General features: G+C 45.3%; 2 protein-coding genes and 1 long non-coding RNA gene across 8 annotated transcripts in view; 1 reads left to right on the top strand and 2 right to left on the bottom strand.

Annotated features, from left to right (window-relative positions):
* Positions 1-14,710, bottom strand: part of ARHGEF33 (Rho guanine nucleotide exchange factor 33) — a 32,886-nt gene extending 18,176 nt beyond the window's left edge. The window contains exons 1-4 of one of the 6 annotated variants that reach the window (XM_027696985.1): positions 14,374-14,710; positions 4,877-4,926; positions 909-967; positions 386-490 (exon numbers count right to left, since the gene is read on the bottom strand). In XM_027696985.1, the coding sequence (XP_027552786.1) occupies positions 386-412 (27 nt within the window). In that variant the 5' untranslated portion in view covers positions 413-490; positions 909-967; positions 4,877-4,926; positions 14,374-14,710. Of the gene's footprint in view, positions 1-385; positions 491-908; positions 968-4,876; positions 4,927-8,303; positions 8,459-14,373 lie in introns of those variants that run through there. The other 5 variants (XM_027696983.1, XM_027696986.1, XM_027696987.1 and 2 more) reach the window with 5 other exon arrangements.
* LOC113974135 lies at positions 5,705-16,585 on the top strand. Its single transcript, XR_003536457.1, has 3 exons — positions 5,705-5,944; positions 6,652-6,828; positions 16,375-16,585. It is a non-coding gene; the product is annotated as an uncharacterized LOC113974135 (long non-coding RNA).
* Positions 16,030-18,498, bottom strand: MORN2 (MORN repeat containing 2). Its single transcript, XM_027696992.1, is given in 4 exon segments — positions 16,030-16,334; positions 16,336-16,362; positions 18,183-18,252; positions 18,255-18,498. Coding segments are annotated over 4 exon segments (261 nt in total). The 5' UTR covers positions 18,319-18,498; the 3' UTR covers positions 16,030-16,234.
* Between the last annotated feature and the right edge of the window lie 1,748 nt (positions 18,499-20,246).

Raw genomic sequence — 20,246 nt, 5'->3', positions numbered from 1 at the left:
CTCATGCCGGGGAGGGAATGGGAGGTTTTCCCCTGGCATACAGTGACGCTGTGCCCACTCTCCCTGTTTTCTGTCCCTAGAGGTCCTAGCACTGCTGAAAGAGCTCACCACCTAAGCTGGAGGCAGCCAGTTGATAGCTGGGTGAAGCAGATGGAGCAGGGCAAGCCAGGCTGGCATAGCAAGCAGACAAGGCAGGTGTGGAGGTGGGCAGTGAGGGGAGGAAGGCAGCTTGCAGAGGGCTAAGCGGGGACACCCTCTGTGGGAGCAGCTCGGGCTGGTGACCCTGAACTCTGCCCCCACTGCTGTGAGAGAGGTGCTCGCTCTGCCTGCACAAAGCCCACAGCGAGATCACAGCCCAAGGCGCTTCGGTGCCAGTAGTTTTTACCTTTACAACAGAAACTCGGCCTAACATCTGGTTATAAACTGAGTCCAAAACTGGAGCACTGGTGGTAAGCGGACAGCCACCCCGGGGAACTCAGGCGCTTGAGTCCTGTAAATGGAGCAGAGATGGCTTCCGATACCTCGGGGCAATGGCATGCACCATCCTCCTCTGATCAAGACTGGCAGTGTCTTTACAGAGGATGTCTACCTGACATCCCCATTTCTACCCCGTCGCTTACCCCACAGTTCCCAGTCTGATCTGGCTGGACACATGTTTCCAGAGCTGCCTGGGTGGAAGGAGCGGGACTGAGAGTAACTGGAACAGGGGAGAGGGGACCAGGAGGCTGAGGAAATCTTCCCTCCTCAGGCTGACAACCCTGACTCCCAAAGCCAGCTGGAGCTCTAGACCACTTGGTTCAACCCCTTCCCCCACCCCTCCTGGCCACAGTGACACCCTATGACCTCTGAGTGTAGCCTGAAGCCCCCCTGCTTGGGGCCATGGCTGCTAGGGCAGGCAGTGACCGTACCGCTTCTAATGTCTCAGTCCAGATGGTCATGGCATCGTCAGACATCCTAACATACATGCCTGGAAAAGCAGGGAGGGGGATGTAAAGTACTGCAGCTGTGCAAAATGTTAATATTCCCATCCCCTGCTCACAGGTGCTTGATACACTTCCACCCTGAGCTGACATGGCCAAGGCACAGTCTGTCTGCCTCGCCTGCATTAGGGCTGGGCATCTCATGCTGTGCTCCAAGTGAAAAGGGCTGATTCGTCAGATCTATCCTTTCCAACTGAAATATGCTATTCCATTCTATCCTATGCTATCCATTTTAGAGATCTCCTTCAGGATGGAGATGTCACAGCCTCAAGTCTTGCTAGCAGTGGACCAGTCCTGGAGCTGGCCCTGGAGATAACAATGTCTGGGGAGAATAAGCCCAAAATGAAATGTTTTTGCCGACAAGCCTTGCCATCTCCTCCTCAGATGCTTCCAGAAAGGGGGTAGACTAGACAGATCCTTTGTGAAGGGTATGGTGATGGCATTCATTGCTGATCTAGAGGTTTCAGAGTAAAAAACTGCAAGGCATCAGCAAAAGTCAGCAAAATTGGACCACTGCAGAGACTTTGGTGTCCATGTGCACAGAAATGCTCTATGAAAGCAGAGTTCACCCAACAGGATGAAAGATTTGGACTAGAGGCTGGACAAAATATCCTCTGCTCCTAAGACAGCTGTTAGTTTGGGATTCACTGTTGGACAATCTCTGCTTTTGCAGTCACAGTGCTAGCTTAGTTTCTTTGTGTATCCTTCTCAGTGCTCCAGACCCCAGCCTGGGTCTGTCCTGCCCGATATATCCTTTCTCAGCCCTATGCAGCTTGCAGTGGCTATTTCAGACACTGAAATGCATTCCTTTTGTTGCCACTTGATGAATGAATGCAGCCAACAAAACCAATCAGCCACAGGCCTTGTATGACTGAACATGAAGTGCTGAAACCCTGAGAACTCCCTGCTCAGAGCACAGAAAGGAAACACAAACAGTCTTGTGGCATTGGATGCAGGGTTGATCCAAAATGAAGTGGAGTGGTATATGAACAGCATGTTATCTTTGAACTCTTGCCAAGCGCAGTGTAGCTGTGGATTTTAGTTTGAGTTCATTTCTGAAAACAAACTGTAGAAAGCCATCCTTTAAATCCCATAAGCTGCTACAACAGATGGAAGCCACTGAAGTATCAGCTCATGCTTATGTCTTGCCCAAGTGATAATGCCTACAGGACCTGGGAGATATTTCACAGGTTTGTGACCCTCTGGAAAGTCAAGACAATTCTGTGTTTCTAAAGTTTCTAAGTGCAACACATTGCAAAAAAGACAGATTTTGTAATACAGCAACAATTTAACTGTACTGTGTTGCCCTGGCTCACCTATTCATGGCAATAAATACCCACCTTAACACTTAAGTTGTGGAATTTACGGAACACACCTTAACAACTTATGTTGAACTAACTAATGCCTAGAGGATGAATGAATCTGCATAGGGATTGCTTAGAAACCATCCAAGAACTGTTCAAAAAAAGCATTTAGGCATCTAGATAATTTAGTATCAGATACACATTTCAGCTTCCATCTGCCTTTGGAGTGCAGCCCTCAAACCTCACAAAGCAATGCAGTGAGACATTATAAAATTTATATCTATAAAATGGCTGTGAAATCTCCTTTGCTGAGCCTCAGCCTTTGTCTCATGTGCTGTACTGTGCACAAAGGGTGGACAGAACTGATGCTGCTTCCAGGACCAAAGGCAGCAAAGATGCAGAGCCTGCCCCTTCTCTCTTGGTGAGTGCCAGCAATTTGAGACATTTGCAAAAGGTAGTGACCATCCTTGCAGCCTAAAACTGTGTTCAGTCTTTGAGGCAGCCCAGGGAAGATGGTTGTGGCCAGGAGATGGGGATGGCTTATGGAAGGAAGGACTGCAATGGAAAGAAGGCAGCAGAGCCTTGGTGAGCTGGGTTCACTGCCCTGGCTGCCACTGAGAAGATGAGAGGGAACCCTTGCTTCCATGAGTAGCTGTGTCCCCACAGATCTCCCCCAGCACTAACCAGGCTGTCCAGGACTCTGTCCCCAAAGGGGTGGCTATTTGCATCTGCCAACCTTGGCAGCTGCCTGAGGTCCTTAGACTAGAAAAAGGGCCTGCTGTCAGGGACCTTGAGCTGAAGCCTGTCAAAACCAGTAGAAAACAGACTCGTGATAAAGAAATACTGTACAGGGATAATTCTGCTATTATAAATATATCCTTGAAAAGAGCAAAGCCTTCTGTGGTCATGAAGGAGTACTCTCTGTTACTTCCCCCAGCTTATCTACTGCCCATCCCTTCGCACATCTGCTGAGGCTGATCTGAAGGAGTAAATACACATTGTGTCACTCAAAAGAGTGACTGCCTGAGGACACTGCTTGAAACCAGTCTGGCACAAAATCCAACGTTTCCCACAAACCCTGGATCTGATTTTTCTGAGTTGTATGATGCATTCTTTTACCAGGGAACAACCAATTTCTAGAACAGCTACTAACTCCTGTGTTTAAGGGCAGCACTTCTACAGCCAAGCATCAGGAAGGCTTGCAATGCCTCATCGCAGGAAAGCAGTGATTTACAGTGGTAAAGAACCAGCCTTAGGAGTATATCTAGTATTTATATTCCTAGGCAAGGATGTTAGGAATATAGGCAGAGCAGCAAGGTAAGGACAGAAGAGAACGATGAAGGTGCTTAAAGGGAGCTGCAAGCACTTATCAGCTCTTGTTCCGCATCTGCCCATTGTCCATAGGGCCTTTGCTGAATCAGAAGGGAAGAATTAGCTGGTAACTTTCATTTCAGGATTCATCAGGGTATCCACATGTCAGCTGGAAACCAACATGTGTGCGTGATGTTTCCAGCACACTGTTCCACATGCATTGGATCCACTGTGCTGGGCCCTTCAGCAACCCAGTCACAGCTCCTGCTTGGAGCTGCCTGGATGGGAAAAGAGGAAGGAGATGAGAGAAGCACTGGTTCATGGAAAGCAGTTTCTTCTCCACTTGCCATACTGCACTTACAAGCAGTTACAGGCATTAGTGTTGCAGTGGTGACAAGGGAGGTCTCAAATAGCCTGGATTTCCAGTTCAGGGATGTGTTTCCTCTTTCATATTTCAGTTCCATATTGAACCAGACCAGGGATTTAAAGTGCTTAAAACTCTGTTGCATTTCCTGCAGACTGGAAATGCATAGGAAACATTTCATGTGGAAACGCTGAAACTGTGTCTTACAGGAAGGACACTCCCTGGGCTGTGGTGCACACAACCTTGTTGCATCCGTGGTGTCTCATTGCAGCAAGAATGTCAACACAAAGAGCGGCCACAGAGCTTTGGAGGACCTGATCACCCTGAGCCAATGTTGACTCCAAGACAGGGTTTCCAAGCTCCTGGCTGGGAAGCCGGACAAAGACATGCAGAAAGACTCAACACTCTGGCTGATCTGGATTATCAGGCAAGAGCACCCCATGGTCTGAGACACTGTGAGGCTGCCGGGATAACCCAAAGCCCCATAGAAGACTTGGGCCCCTTCTGCAGAAGACACCCCTGCCCCATGTCAATCAACAGATCCTTGTTCCTAGGACAGTTCATCAGGTTTGCTGAAAGCTAAAAGCTCAGCCATGAAATCTCCCTCCAGCCCAGTGAATTGATATTCTCTAATTGATGCTAATGATGCCAGCTGGTTAATTATCTGAGCTCACAAATCACCTGTCTAAACACAACTGGTTATGAGCAGAGAAATTTCACTGAAGGGTCTTTCAAGATGTGGCCCAAGATGTGATATGTATGATATTTACTCATGCAGTGTGCACATTTGAGTTGCCATGTTCCTCATAAGTGCCTATATTTTTTCCTTCCACTTAATTTAGCTTTTTAACTACTGTTTATATATTAGTAACTCTTTAAACTCATGGAGTTATTTAGGGCATTTTGCTCAACTTTACCTGGGAAATCTGTGTTGCAGGGGTAGTCACAGGCACACTTTCAGTCCCCCCTGTGGGAATAAAGAACTTTAGTCAATTAAAATGACTTATAATGGTTGCTATAAATAACCGGAAAAGAGGGTTTGAAGTCCCTCTTGAGGAACAAATCAGTTTTAAAGGACTCAAGTCTCACTTTAGGAGATCTGAACACCATATCATTTGTAAAATAAACTGCAATTATAAACCAGGAATAACTCACCTAAATCAGACATTAAATTCACCTTATTTGCTGTCCTGTCTGGCCAAAGCTGATCCATGCAAAGAAGCGAGAAAGCCTGTATGTGCGATCAGGACTAAAGTGCTCCCTGTGAAGTTTAGTTCTGTGGACCAACCTTAAGTAACATGTTTTTTGTCCTCAACCATTACTGATACGTTTCTCTTCTGAAATAGTAAATTTTATCCTCTACTATATTTTTACGTATTTCTATTATCTCCACAAAAGGCTGACCTGATCTGTATCTTTTAAGCCCTAAGTTATATTTTGTCACAATGCATTCCGAGCAGTAATCATGTCTCTTCTAACACCAAAAAATTACACCTTTTCATCAGCTTCGTCATTCCTGGGGTTTTGTGGCATTGTGATCTCACCTGATCTTGTACTATGGACATAGACTTAACATTTCTGAAACAGACTTAGCTCATGGAGGAGATTATATCTATTTTGCTGAAGTATTTTGGAGACTGCAGAGACATTATCTCTAGGCATTAAAGATAGAATCATAGAATCGTTTGAGTTGAAAGGGTCCTTTTAAAGGTCATCCAGTCCAACCATCTTGATTGAAACCAAAATGTCTGTTTATTGTTTCCTCTTCTAATATTGTCTCTTCTGTGAAGAAACCTTTGGTTGTCCAACAGAAATTACTGCTGGTTGTGCTGCCACTGCACTTTGAGGGAAATGCAGTCCAATGGCCATCAGTTCCCATGTTATTCCCTACATCAGGGTCCCGGGCTGGCCCTCACTCCCAGAAAATACCATGCCACTTAGTTCCTGGTCTAGATCACCTCTCTTTGGCAATGCCACTTCATGAGGTGGGTTTTCTCTTGCTTCCAAGAATTTGCTTCACCTGTCTCAGCTGTCAGTCACAGACATGACCATTAACCCCATGCCCAATCTAGGGGAAGCCAAGCTCCCTCTTTCCATGCTGGCTGCAGGTGCTCGGTGTCTGACCCACCTGGGCCTTTAAGACCACAGAAATTCAGTCCTGCAGAGGCTGGAAAAGTGTGCAGGGAAGACTCTATGCAGTCAGCCAGAGGAGAGCTGGAGCCTGGAAGTCAGAGCTATACAAGGCATAACTACATTCTGATTTCTTTACCCCTGAGGTAGAATATGGGTTACCACCAAGGGCACCTATGAATTGGCCCTGTTCTGGTCTCTAGAATTTGTCCTGATTCAGAGGAACTTGAGCAAATTCCCCAGTGACTTGCAGAAGGGAGAGGAAGAGAGGCCATGTGCTCCTCTCTGTCCATGTGCCACTTCCTGCCTGTGCAAGGGGCTCTCTTGGCTGTGGGGTTGGGTAGCTGGGTCAGACACTGACCCTCTGGGGAATATCCTCCCATGTTTCCTCCTGGGAAACAAGGGGCAGGGGGCTGACTGGCAAAAGTAACTATGATTCCAGACTGCCAACTGTTTGGGGTCAGAACTCATCAGCCAGCCTGCACCAAGTCCCACATTTCAAGTTTTAAATGACAGGTTGTTTTCATTTTCAGCTTTGGCCCTTCTGGGTCTTTTTTTACAGATTTTCTCTGCAACCCTGTGAACTAGAAACCAACTTTTGGCCTGAAGCTTTCTCATGATGCCTGGAACTGAGGCTTGAGAAGGCAGCAGTGTGTACAGTGATCCTCCTCAATCATGAAAACTGGGGCCCATGCCTGTTCTGATGTATATGTTACTGCTGGACTCTTACTGTGGAATGGTAAGGACTGACCCAAAAAGAGCAAGAGGACATGTCTCTGAATTAATAGTACAATACAAACCAGATGCTGGGAGGACAGGGAGATGCTGCTTTTACAAAATGGTGGGTGTATTGAATGCTGAACTTTGTGAAGGGCTAGAGGTGTCAGGTAGAAGCATAACACAGCAAGAAAGAGCCTTGGTCTCTCCTCACATTTTCTTTGGGCATCTTTCAATCTGACATATAACACAGAGGGTCAGACCCCTGCAGAAGTCTATAGGGATCTTTCATTTGGGTTTGGTTACGGATGAGTCTGTAATGTTCTTGGATATACTCAAAGCAAGGAACCGCTCCTGAGCAAGACCAGAAATGGGAAAAAGGTCACTCCTGCGGTGACTTTACCTCCCACCTTTGCCATGAGCACTCTCTGCATGTACCCAGTCAAACCCCAGATCATCTCTATAAAGTCACAGCTAAGAGCTGGAGCAGAGGAGGCTCCTCACAGTTGCACTGTGGGAAGCAAGGGGCTTTGGGGTTATCTCCCAATTTCTGCAGTAAACATCTGCCGCCCGTGAGGGCACACCAATTAATTGGAAAAAATCCCTGAGTTAATTTCCTTTTCAGCCTGCTGTAGTGTAGGGGCCTAGGTACACAGACCTAATTTAATCCAATTAGAACAATAATAATAGAGAAATTAACTTTTCCGTTACCCATGCCATGAATATTGGCACCACCAAGCATCTTTGAAGAGGGAAAGAGATGGTCCAGTCTCTCTCCTGAGCTGACACTTGTGGGCACTCCTAAAGCTGCTTCCACTGCTCATAGTTTCAAGAGTTCCTCAGCATATGGACACAGTACCTCTGAGGTGGCAAGGCAGAGCACAGTGCAAAGATTTTGGGGTGGAAAGCAAATACCATCAGCCCCACATTCTTCTGAAAGAAGTTGATAACCACTAAAACCCTGGATTTGAAACCCCTGAGCTTTGCAGACTTTCTAGAAGTGCTGCTGACTGTAGCAAGGACTGGTTGCATGAAAGCAATGTGGCCTGGATACATCTTGGTGCTTGCAAGACTGGGACTGGTGCAGATGTCTGGGTTATGGCACTAACACAAACAAGAACACCTTGCTACAAAGCATGTGGGGAAGAGAAGCAGATCCTCATCACAATGCCCTCATGTATGACACAGCTTTGTACATCCTAAGGCAGAGTTGGGGTCCAAGGCAAGAAAAGGAATGACTTCCCACGTTGGACATTACATATGCCACAGGATTATTTTCCAGAGGGAGGAGGGAGGTGGTTCTAAAATAAGAGATAAAAACTTAAACCCCCAAGTATTTCTATGAAACTAAAAGTACTGAACATTTGCGCACAGCTGCCATGGTTAAGAGGTGCTCTCAGGGGGCTGGATGGGGGCCAACAGACAGGTCATATGAGAGCACATTTCTTCCTCACAGTCTTTCATACTATCAATAAGTGAAATAAGAGGGTGCTTTACCTTCGTGTTTGTTTGTGTCCATGGCTGCTATAGGGTGTGCGTCCTCGCAGGGACTCCTGTCCTCACTCTGGAGGGCTCTGGCTGGTCACTGGGAACATCCCATGGCTTAGAGCTGCCCACATATGAGCCCTGCAGTGGGTCAGCTGATCTGAACCCTGAGTGCAGAAAGATGCAAAAAGGGTTTATTGAGCAAAGATGCTCGAAGTTCAGAAAACAGAGGAAGGAGGAGGGATTTGAGAGGGAATGGAGCATCCTAAAGGTCTGTTTGGGTTCACAGTGCCTCCACAGACATAGTGGGCGCTGGTACAAACACTTCCCTCCCAGCCCAGGGCCACTTGTGCTTACATGCACAGGTGACTAAGAGGTACTATGTAATCCCACAGAGACTATTTGCTCAGCAAGGTACTTTTTGTATGAACACTCAATCAAAATACGATGTAGTTTGAACAGCACATGAACAACTTGCATGAGTGCTCTGCATCAAAGAACCAACCTTTTCCTATGCAACTAATCACCCAAAATGTCTTTCAAGCCTGTGTTTGGGTCACAGAGAATATTGCCTTCAGAATGCTTCTACACAATTCTGCCAGCACTTTCGGAGGCACTTATACTGCCATGCCTGCTTTCTCTGTTTGTCTCTCTGACTTGGAGACGTATATAGGAGTGCTGCAAGGCACCTCGAAGTGTAATGTAGCCTCTCCAGGAACCAGGGACAACAGAGCATGATGCCATGCCCAAGCCAGTCCCTTGGCAAAGCACCTTATCAGTCTGGTATTGGGGTTAGGACGTTGAGAACAGTCTTAAGATAATGCCTGATTAATGACATGGGCAGAGACACAGAAAAATGGATTGCACCAGCTCTTATCAGCATGGGCCCTGCCCCACATCCACACTTCCCCTCCCCAGGATTTAATTCAAGTCTACTTCTGTCCAGCCTTACTAGTAAACTAGATTCAGGACTCTAGAATAACCTCCTACCTCCATTCCTGTTGGACATGGATATGCTGGAGGCTGATGTGAGTCATCATTAGCTTTGCTAATGGGACTGGAGTGGCCAGTGTAATTATGGCAGAGATCTCTGCTGACTCAGCTCTGCCAAGAGGACTGTGGTGATTCAGAGAAGTCTGGGGTGATGTTTTCAGGGAAGTAGGCACAGAGAAAGGCACATAGCATTAAATAGATGGGAGACGTACAAAATATGCAAGAACCCTAGGTGGCTACAGGAAATCAGGGCAGAAGCAGTTGCTTCTGTAGCAGTCAGCAGTGTAGCTTGGGGGTCCCACACTTTCAACCTGAGAGCTTTTGAGTGTGGAATTCCCAGGGGAGGAACATGGTGACAGTGCCCATCCGACCTCTTGCTGAGGGTATGATGTGGACTGAAAGGCTTCCAGCCCAGTGCTGGAGGGAATTGGGGTTGAGCATCTTCTTAAGATTGAGGGTTAATGAAAGGATAAATTTATTTGTAAGAGAGCTGCTTATGAGATCACTTGCTAAGAAAATCCACTGACATATCAGGACAGAGGATCTTTTGGTGAGGCAGGTGGAAAAACTGAGCAAAGGTGGAGGGACCTTTGATGTGGGCTAACCCCAAAGCTAGACCAGGTTGCTCAGGGCCACATCTAGTCAAGATCCGAGTATGTCCCAGGCTAGAGGATTCTCAGTCTTTCTGGGCCTTTCCTAGGGCTGCACTGCTCCCATGAGGAAGACTTTTTTCCTTATGGCCAATCAAGCTTTCTCTTGTTGGAGCTTGTGCCCCTGGCCATTTATCCTTTCTTTCATTGTGTCAGTGAGAAGAGCCTGACTGACTGGACTAACACCCCTGTTAAGTAGTTGCAGGTGGCTGTAGAACTCCCTCAGCCTTCCCTTCCCAAAGCTGGACAAACACAACTCGCTCAGCCTCCCTATGCTCCTGTGCTCCAGCCCTCTTCAGCAGAAAAAGAAAAAGTTATTTCTTTTTCTGATAGGTATTGCAGAGAATGGCAAGAATGTTATTTGCTTCCAAAACACATTAAAATGGAGTTGTTTTTGAAGTAGTTAAACCTCCTCTCTCGTAGTTCTGTTAAGTTTGTGTCTCTCAGTGAAACAGACCTTTAAATTCAACTTCAGAAGCAGCTTGTTGAGTAGCAAAGTCGCTAAAACTTTGCTCCCAATTTAAACTAGTCAGTGCCATGAGGCTGAGGCTCTTGTTATTGGGCTGTTGAACTGGGACTAGTGTGTTTAACAGAGAACTAGTTTCAAAATTCAGAATTGTTTTTGCAATGTTGAGAGAAAAGGAACAAATAGGAAAGACAAAACAGATATGAGAAAAACATGAACTTGCTCTGTTTTCACTGAAAACAATGAAAACAGCTTTTTGCTGGAAATTCATTAATTTTTTTCTCTTCAGAACATTTTTACCCATTCTGCTATTAATAGTTTACCATGCCAGTTATAGCAATATAGCAGTATATAATTGTTAACTATTCATAATTAATAATAACAATAATAATAAGCAAACATCAATTAGTATGAAATTAGTTGTATTAATATACCATGAAATACACTAACTGCACAGCCTGTCTTAAAGATTTTATAATTTTATTACCCACTTGCCGAATTATTATGAATTATCACTAAGTCTCCAGTGACAATGTGACATTTATACCTCTGGCCCTCGCAAGTCAGGATGACCATACCCTGCCAGACCCAAGAACACTGATTGTGGGGGCATGCAAAAATGAGAGCATCTCACCTGTACTGCTGCACATTCTTAAATGGGGGAGTCAAGAGGCTGTAACGCATGAGCAAACAACGTATGGACAGGTTGCAATGGCAGGCATCCAGAATTAAAGGCATCCAAAAGCCAGAATTAAAGCATAATTCCGTTCCACCAAGTGCTCTCCACTTCCACTCTTAGGCCAGCTCCCTTAAGATACGTGTCTCTGTCCCACTGTGGCCCAGCACATCACCAGGCCTATGGCCACCTGTGAAAGGTGGTGATTGAGAGTGAAGGATGCATCTGTGGCACCCTCCCTAACACATGGACACCTGCAGTTGTCATGGAAGGTGATGCACCTGAGAGGAGAAGCTCACGGGAGGGCATTCACCTCTCTTCACAAAGGAAGAGGTTTGTCTGATGAAAAAACCTACATGAGATTTAAATAAGAGAGAAGTAATACTTGTAGAAGAATCTTCATATGAGTATGTGTCATTGCCCAGTTACTTATGTTCTGTTCTCATACACTTTCAACTCAGGGCCACACAGGGCTGGTGTAGCCCTTTGGCATTGATCTTGTCTCTCGGGTTGTTAAAACTCTGTGGGTTCCTGGTATCAGAAGTAAGTTTTTCCTTATAGAGGGAACTCAATACCTGTACAGCATGAAGGTTTAACTCAGGAGCTTCCCCATTACACTTGTACAGACAAGGACAATGTTTAAGCACAGTCTGCGTCCTCTGTGGAGCTCAGGAGTGAGGCTTTGAAACTGGGACACCGGGGATGCCACCATCCCCTCCTGCTCCAGGCATACCAGGAGCTCTGCTATGACTGCACTGCAAAGTAGGTTGACCTTGGTTAAGTGGGTCCAGAAAATCTTACCTGTTTTACCAGAGTAACTATCTTTGTGTGTCCTCTACCTGCAGCCTGCAATTTCCAGAATCACCCCTTAGTTCTTTGTTACATTAAATAATGGCATTACATTGTCTATTTTCCAGCATTTAGGACTCTCTGAATATGTATATATTGCCTCCTTCTGCCTGGTTCTTCTGAACTGCTTAATATAAGACCAAAACCAATCAGTCCTTCCTCATCACTAACACAAACAGGACATGAACCTCTCCATGGTTTGAAGTGAATGCTTGTCCTCTGTTCCCTCTGACTGCTGGGTGGGGAAGCTGTTAACACTGTCCTCACCACTGACCAGGGTTTTGGTCAGCCTGAGCTGGCTGAACAGTGTCTGGCTTGTGCCTAAAGGGTGCAATAAGGGGTTGGAAAATAGGGTTGACATTTGGCCCTAAGACCCTGGATGTGGGCTGCTTGGTCAAATCCTGCCTCTGCTGGCACTGGATAAGTCCTAAGCTCGCAGCAGAGTCCAGGTGAGCCTTGCATGGCTCTAGTTCAACTTCCTGCTCGAATCAAGACTAATGTCAAACTAGATCAGGTTCCTCAGGACTCTGTCCAGCTGGATATTTCTTCAGCTGGAGTCTTCACAGTCACCCTAGGCCTTCCAGTACCGAGGAAGAATACTTTTCTTTACATCCAGTTGGGGTTTCCCTTAGCTGTAGCTTGTGCCCATTGCCTTTCACTGTGCACCTTTGGGAGGATTCTGGACTCCGTCTGCTTTACAGCCCCCTTGAGGCAGTTAAAAGCTGGAGAGGATTTGCCCCTCCATCTTTTTGTCTCAGTACTAAGCAAGTCGCACACCATTAATCCCTTCCTGTATGCACATACATGAACGCATGTGCACATCAGCAGCAAGTACAAGCCCTCCATGAAGCTGCTTTCCTAAACCACTACCAGACCTCCACTCATGGCAAATCCAAAGTTTGCCTGATATGCCAGCCCACCACAAGGGTAGTTCCCACATCAACAAGGAGATGTTATCGTTCCTCTGCAAGCTCCCCACTGGACAGGCTCAATACCCAGTCACATGGAGCCATCAGCAGACTGTCTTGGCCTGCCATTAAAGCCCATGGTCCCCTGCTTTAGGGACAAGAAATGGCAAAGACGTGCTTGTTTCTTCAGAGTTGAGTATTAAAACTCATTTACACTCTTGCAGCTTCTATCAAGCCAGAATAACATCTTCGGAGCAAAGCCCGGAGAATAATTTCAAGATGTTAAAGCCACCACATTCCTCCATCATGGCAAAAGGATGTTTTTTCCCCTTTTGTTTTTATCTTCCCTCCAGCAGCCAAATCTGCTGAGCCTAAGAACCAAAGCTGAGTGCCACCTCTGCTGTTGGTGATTGCCATGCTGGCCACTGGTGACCAGCAAAGAACCCTGCCCTGGTGCCTTGCACGGGCAGCTGGTGCTGCACCCCCTCCCGCCAAGCAGAGCAGGCAACCAGCGAGCACTAACTGAGCCTGAGCCAGCACCCACTTCCCATGAGATCCCCCAGGGAGAAGGTGTGGATGGAGGGATGGGGAGGTCCCAGTGAGTTGCCTTCTTTAGCTATCCCCCAGGCACGGGGTTGAAGGCTGGAGCGATGCGCTGCTGAGGCAACACAGGGGTGGGTTTTTTTTGCACAAAGCTGTGTGTGTTGGAGAGAGGGGAGCCAGGTCCTGCAGCCTGCACTGCATTTATGTGACCATGCTCACCCTTCCAGTGCTCCCCCCACATGGAAACAATCAGCTGTGCAGAGGATCACATATTGAAAAGACAGACAGACAACACCAAGCATCAGCATGCAAACAGGCAAAGTTCAGTAAAGCATTTACAGCCTAGCCTTGGTGGACAACAGCTACTATTTGACTTTCTGAGCCATTCTGCTTCTTATGAAATCGTGACATGGGCAACAGTGCAGGGAAATCCATATGCACTTTTGCTACTTCAGTTGTTAAGCATTCACTGTTTCCCTAAATAAATGTTTGGGATCTTCCTGGTGACTGTCTCAGTCCTGCTGGCTGAAATTGCTGCTGTTTTAAATATCCCACTTGGAAAGCAACCCCCTGTCCTCTAAAGAGAACAAAAAAATCTGTTATTTCCTTTCATCACTCTTACATTTTGTCTCCAACTAACTCTAATGTGGTTGTCATTCAAATACTTCAATTCAGCACGATACTTCAATTTAGCTCTTAGCTGGTGAGAGCAAAGAAAAAGGTCTTTTTAACTGACATTTTAGAGACCTCACTATAAATGCAGCCTCACAAAATTTTTCTGCACACTAAGGAGCTCCATCTCCACACAGAATTTTAGAAGAAATCAGCTGAAAATAACTGTAGGCATTGAAAATGCAAAGTACTTTAAATACTTTAAGTCCTTTATGTGCTGCACACACGATATCAAATTGTTACAACTCTCGCTTTTTCCAGTAATATGAAAAATTGTATAATTAATCTCACTCTTCATCCCATTCCGAGTACATTTTAAACTTACCCCAGGCTAGTTGAAGATCCTTCGGCACCGGCGGTTGCTAGAGTTGGGAATTAGCACTGTGCAAGACAGGAGAGAGAGAGTAGAGCAATGGTGGCTCCCAGGATGGGACTGTCACATGCTAATCACTGATTTGAAACGCTAGCATAACAAATGCCTTCTAATTATATAATCTTCAGGTCACATCCTCGCATGCCCATGCAAAAATCAGGACTGTGCACTTGGAAGAAGATGATACAGACTTTCTTCCTTTTTAATTAGAATTGCACACTGCTGCGGAGGGAGGGTGAGAAGCCCTGTGAAGTGACGGCAGAGGGGGCCATGTGGTGAGAGCCAGGTGCTGATGTGGTCTGTGCTACTTTGCCAAGCTCAGAGGATCTTAAGTACCTCCTGTGGCACCCAAACAAGACAACTTCCAGTTGACGGGGACAGGGAAATGGGATCAGCTCCTCCCTACTTTCTCTGACACCATCTCTTACCAGGCATGGCCTCGCTGGGGATGCCAGGGCCAAGAGGGCTCAGGAGCCAAGAGCAAGACTGCCAAAGTAGCCAGGGCAGGGGAGCAGGAATCACCAGCACTTGAGTATTTTCTGTTTCTTGTTAGATCATGACAAATTTTCTTTGAGTAAAAATAAATAAGGTCTTGGAGGGTGGGGAGCAACAGCCCTCCACACCTGCTCCATTTCTTCACTTAGGAGGATCAGCCCTTTACTGGAGGGCTTTTTGCTCCAAAGGGCATCAGGAAAGCATGTGGATAATGCAAGTAATCCAAGGCCAGGTGACAGGAAAATGTGTCAAGGAAATGTTTGAGCCATTCCAGTGAGCTGCTCTGAAGGGTAAGAACATGGAGACATAAAGGAGGAGGCACAGTAACAAAGGGCAAAGTAATTTCTCCCTGAAAGACAAAGATCTACTTCAAATATACCCTTCAGGCAGAAAACCTGAAATGTAAAACTGCACAGACTAAATCAGTATAATTGCTGCGCAGCACAGATAAATGTGGAGCCTTAGCAAATGAGCTGAAAGGACAAGCTCCTAAATTAACAGAAGCTCTGTGGAAGATGCTGCTACCTCTGAAGTCAAGGACTAGGGACAGAGGACACAGTATTTCTTTTTTTGGAGCTGGCTATTTCAGAAGCAAAACACAACAAAATTGAACAAAATAAAATTATAATTCTGAAGGAGTTTGCCGGAAAGTGCATTTTTTGTTGGGTCAAAGATACCCATGAATTCAACAAACAGTTCAAGCTAGGAAGGGTTTGTTTCTTAATAAATAAGACCATTTAGACAAATCTATGAACAAAACATTTCAAATATGGATTTTCCTACAGGCAATTTAAGAAGAAAGGCTGTAAGGCATTATATTGCCAAGTGATCCATGAGCTGCTTTGTTTCAGATGGCCCAGTATGTCTATTTGTTGATAATGTGCTGGTTTTTCATTTTGCTAATAAACCACAAAGACTCAACACATTTTTTTCCTGACAGCACTGGTATGTTGTGTTTTGGTTTGTTTTGTTTTTTTAACTAGAAAGCAGCTTTTCTCTTTTATAAAGCAAAATACTTAGATTCATAGTGTAGAGACATTGATGACCAAATGCAAACAAAAACACAAATAGATTTTTCTACTTAGATTGCTTAAGACTTTCCAATAGGAAATTCTAGTCAGCAACTGCTGCACTTATGAATTCACCCTACCCAACTTCATTTCTTTAAAGACTTAAGAGACTTCAGTTGATCGGTCTGAAAAGAAAATAATTTTATCTGCTATTAACGTGCATGCTCAGAGGTCATTTTTAATTAAGACACAAAGAAATCAATGCCTGTTGAAAACTGGTCACAGCTGTTGAGCCCAGAGACTTGCCTTTAACCCATGGTGCTGTCTGTACCAAACAGCTGCATTTTCAACTTCTGCTTCAGTCCCACTGCTGCCGAGCCATGAAATGTGCCACTCCACTCCATTTTCATCTTAAAATTCTCCTTCACCTTCCATACTGTATTGACAGAAATCCAGCCTGTTGAGGATGCAGTCAGCTCTGGCAGCTGATGTGGCCAGGAATCAGAAGCTTCCCAGTGTAGTGTAAGTACCTGCCTTAACTTTCTCCAACATTGTAGCCTGTAAAAGTTTTGGCCTACGAAGCATGCTGGTTATTCATCCAAGGAACATATTCCCTTCTTTGCAAAACTGGATGTATACTAACGTCTTCTCAGCATGCATCCTCTGCAGGAAAAAAACAGTCATGATTTGAAGGGTTAAGTCCTATTAAGTTTATCCTGACTTTGATGTATGGCTGATGTATGCAGCCAGTTACTGTATGATCTTCCTGTAAAAATCCATCCTCTCATTCTTTTCCCATCCTGCTATGCACTGTTTTGGTAAGGTGCAAGGATTTACAGCCTCCTGTGGGGAAAAAGGTAACTGCCATGTGATGTCAGTCCTCACAAACCACATATTTCTGCTGATCTTTGGAAGCTGCGATCAAGCTCATCATTATACCTGGAAAACTGGTATAAAGCAGAATTGTCTATACATCAGCATCCCTTGCAAATGAGGGGAAAATAACTTTTAAAATCAATTACCGGAGACTTGTTTGCCTTAAAAAATGAAGGCATCTGGCAGTCGCAACAAGTTGCTGTGGTTCTCTCATGAAAGCCACAGTGAACTGGTGAACTGGCACCTATCTCGTGTAAGTGGAAACTAGCAATCCTGAAACTTGGCAAAATAGTTTGCATTAGGCTGTCAGGGACTCGTGTTTGTGACACCTATTAACAGTCACAAACCAGTGTCAAAAGGAGAAGTTTTCATTCCCTGGTGAAAACAGAAGGGGCTGGCAAAGATTGGATCTCTGTTGCCAAGGGTGTGCCTACATCAGCATCTTAGTTACTTGAAATCAGAAGTTCAAATCAGAACCAGATGGTTTTCTCTACAGATCAGCTACTAGTGACAAGCACTGTGCTGGCCTCTCACAGGAGAGTACTGGTATCACCCTAAGATTTTTGAGAGAAAATGCCTGTGAAGCTCCATGTGTGATCTACTGCTGAAGTGATGAGAACTTACAGATTTAACTTCGCACAGAATCCATGTCTGTCATTTCATACATAAGGAAAAGACAGACACTCTGAGCAGGTTTTAACATGCCATTTTAATAGAGGTATAAATTAACTCAATATGTTCTAAAGTATTGAAATAAATTTTTTCCCCAAACATTGGAGTTTGCCATACAAGTTTCTATTTTGTATCCAGGTACATTCTATAACACATATTTCATTTAGAGTTTGACAACTTAAAAATAGAATTGGTCATCATGATATTACTATTGTGACTATTATTTTTGGTCAGGAGGGTAAGACAGAGCTTTGTTGGGGTTTTTTTTGAGGAAAGGCCAAATATTAACAAATACACATTTTAGATTTATTTCAGATACTAGATTGGGGGAAGTACTTAAAGAAAAATTGAACTTAAACCTAGCAAATTTGACAGGCAGATAATGCAAACAGCTTGAAACAACAGCTCTGAAAGAGGTCTGAACTGTTCTATTTCTTTGAACTCTGCCTGAGCCCAGAGACCTGGTAACAAAAAGTGGGTGGGTGAAATAGCCAACTTGAAAACTTGTGACTGGGAATGAAATACATACTTTGGACTGATCTCATGAAATGGACACAACTGGGATAAGCAATCTCAGGTACTCAGTGCAAGTTTCACTGGTAGCAAAAGAAACCTACTCCCACATGGGGTGAATTTTATTTGGACATTACAACTTATAAAATCAAAACTAGTAGAAAAGTTTACACAACTCTTCCATTTCAAACATACTTGTTTTCATTGAACAATCCAAGGTACTTTGCTCCACTTGGAAATGTGCAGGTTCCAGCCCTGTGAAATGTCTGAATTCCCCTTTGTAAACTGCTCCAGAAGGATGTTCTAGCCTTTCAGCACCATTAATCTGCATTTGAGAGATGAAGAAAATGGTTAATATTTATGCTTACATTATTTTTTCCTTTCATTACAATTTCTCTTCTCACTGCTGCCTTGGAGTCTGCAGTCACACTCAGATATGATAAAGCAGGGGAAAGTGACTTTGACAGATATACCTGTTTCTGCTTTTACAAGGAATTTAGGTAAGAGGTAAGAGTTTAGAAGTTTTGGGCTGGCCATAGTGTCCAATAAACCCCTCCTCTGCTGGTAGTCTCATGGGATCTTAACAATCTATGCAGCATGGAACTGCATATAACTCCTTTAACCTGACAGCCTGAGGGGTTAATTAAATTTTTCAGAATTTCTTTCTGTGGATCAAGGCAGAGCAAACCTTTCATTTGTCAGCCTAGGCCACTAAGACATGCCTGGGGATTTGAATCTGTGCTGCGAAGCACTTCTATGCCATAATTTTAATTCTCACCATTGCACCAATATTTTCGTAAGAGACTGAAAAAAAGGCCAGACTACATCCAATAAAGTCACAGACCACTATTTGTATCGTTTCAAGGACTGTTTCCTCTACAGTGTCAACAAAATAAGCAATTTTCCTGTTCTTCCTCAGTAATTCCTGGGGAACTCAGTAACCAAGGGCAGCCACACAAGAGTGTAGCTGTTGATGACCAGAGCTCCCATTTCCTTGTGGGATATGTGTGTGGTGTTCATACACACCCAGGAGAGCCCACTCTGTGTGCACAGCCCACACAGGCAGGGCTTTCACAGTAGGTGTATGTGTTGGGCACCACCACCACCACAATGCCCAGGTGTTTCATTGGGACCTGCCTCCCAGCAATGACTGGTGTGTTTGCAGGAGCCTCGGGAGGCTGGAGGACACCTGAAGACTCCAGATGTGTCAAGTCTTCAGACTGGGCTGTGACAAGATGCCCGGGTGGAAAAAGAGCCTGCAGCATTCATCTGATCCTTTTTGGGTTATGACTTTCATTTCTGTGCCTTTTTAAGGGTGGATACACTGATATTCCAAACACAGAGGAACTTTAAAATGAAGGAATACTTAAAACTACCTTGTCATTTTTCCAGCTGCTGATATACATAGTTGCATTTGAGGCCCCCTTGTGAGGCGTCGAGCGCACACTCAGGTGTCCTTTCGCAGTTCCCCTCTAGAAAACGAGAGTGGTGGAAGACAAGTATTTTCACTTCAAGACAGAGAGCATCTGAGAGGCAAAAACCCAGGAGATCATGCAATGCATTTCTTCTGTTGCACAGAGCTGTTTCTCAGATCTGACTCTCCATCTCCTGTGGACAGGATGTTCCCAGAGATGGGCCCATGGAACAGGCACCTTTGGGTGGCACAGAGTGTGAACCAGCAGCAGTTTTATGAACCATTTTTCCACCGCTGAGCCCCGTTGTGGAGGTGGTGGGGAGCTGGCCTAGGGCAGAGCAGATCCCAGTGGACCCTCAGGGCAGTGGCTGTGGCCATCTGTAGGTGGACCCTGAGGAAACAACCTCAGGGCAGCTGCTGTGTGTCTGGGTTGCGAGGTGTGGTGGTTCTTATACAGCCAAACCAGTGCAGAATTTTTCTTTCCTGGTAGGATTTTTTACTTTAGACTCCAACTTGGTACAGGTTGCCTGGAGTAGTTGTGGATTCTCCTTCCATGGAGTTATTACTCAAGACCCGACGGGATGTGCTGCAGAGCAGCTATCATGGGTTACCCTGTGTGTGTAGGGGATCTGCAGAGGGGCCTCCCGGCCTCAGCAACACAGCTTTGGAGTCTCTTGTCACTTACATCACCCTCACTCTGAAACTGGTGTAGCCTTCCTCCCTTTTGATCCCACACACTCAGTTTTGGAGTTAAGGTTGGAGAAGACCACCAAGATCACTGAGTCCAGCCATTAACTCAACACTGCCAGGCCCACCACTAACCCATGTCCTGAAAGTGCCACATC

This window comes from Neopelma chrysocephalum, unplaced genomic scaffold (genome assembly GCF_003984885.1).
Source record: "Neopelma chrysocephalum unplaced genomic scaffold, ASM398488v2 Primary Assembly neopelma1_117, whole genome shotgun sequence".
Lineage (NCBI taxonomy): Eukaryota > Metazoa > Chordata > Aves > Passeriformes > Pipridae > Neopelma > Neopelma chrysocephalum.
This window is presented reverse-complemented; position numbering and strand designations above follow the sequence as displayed.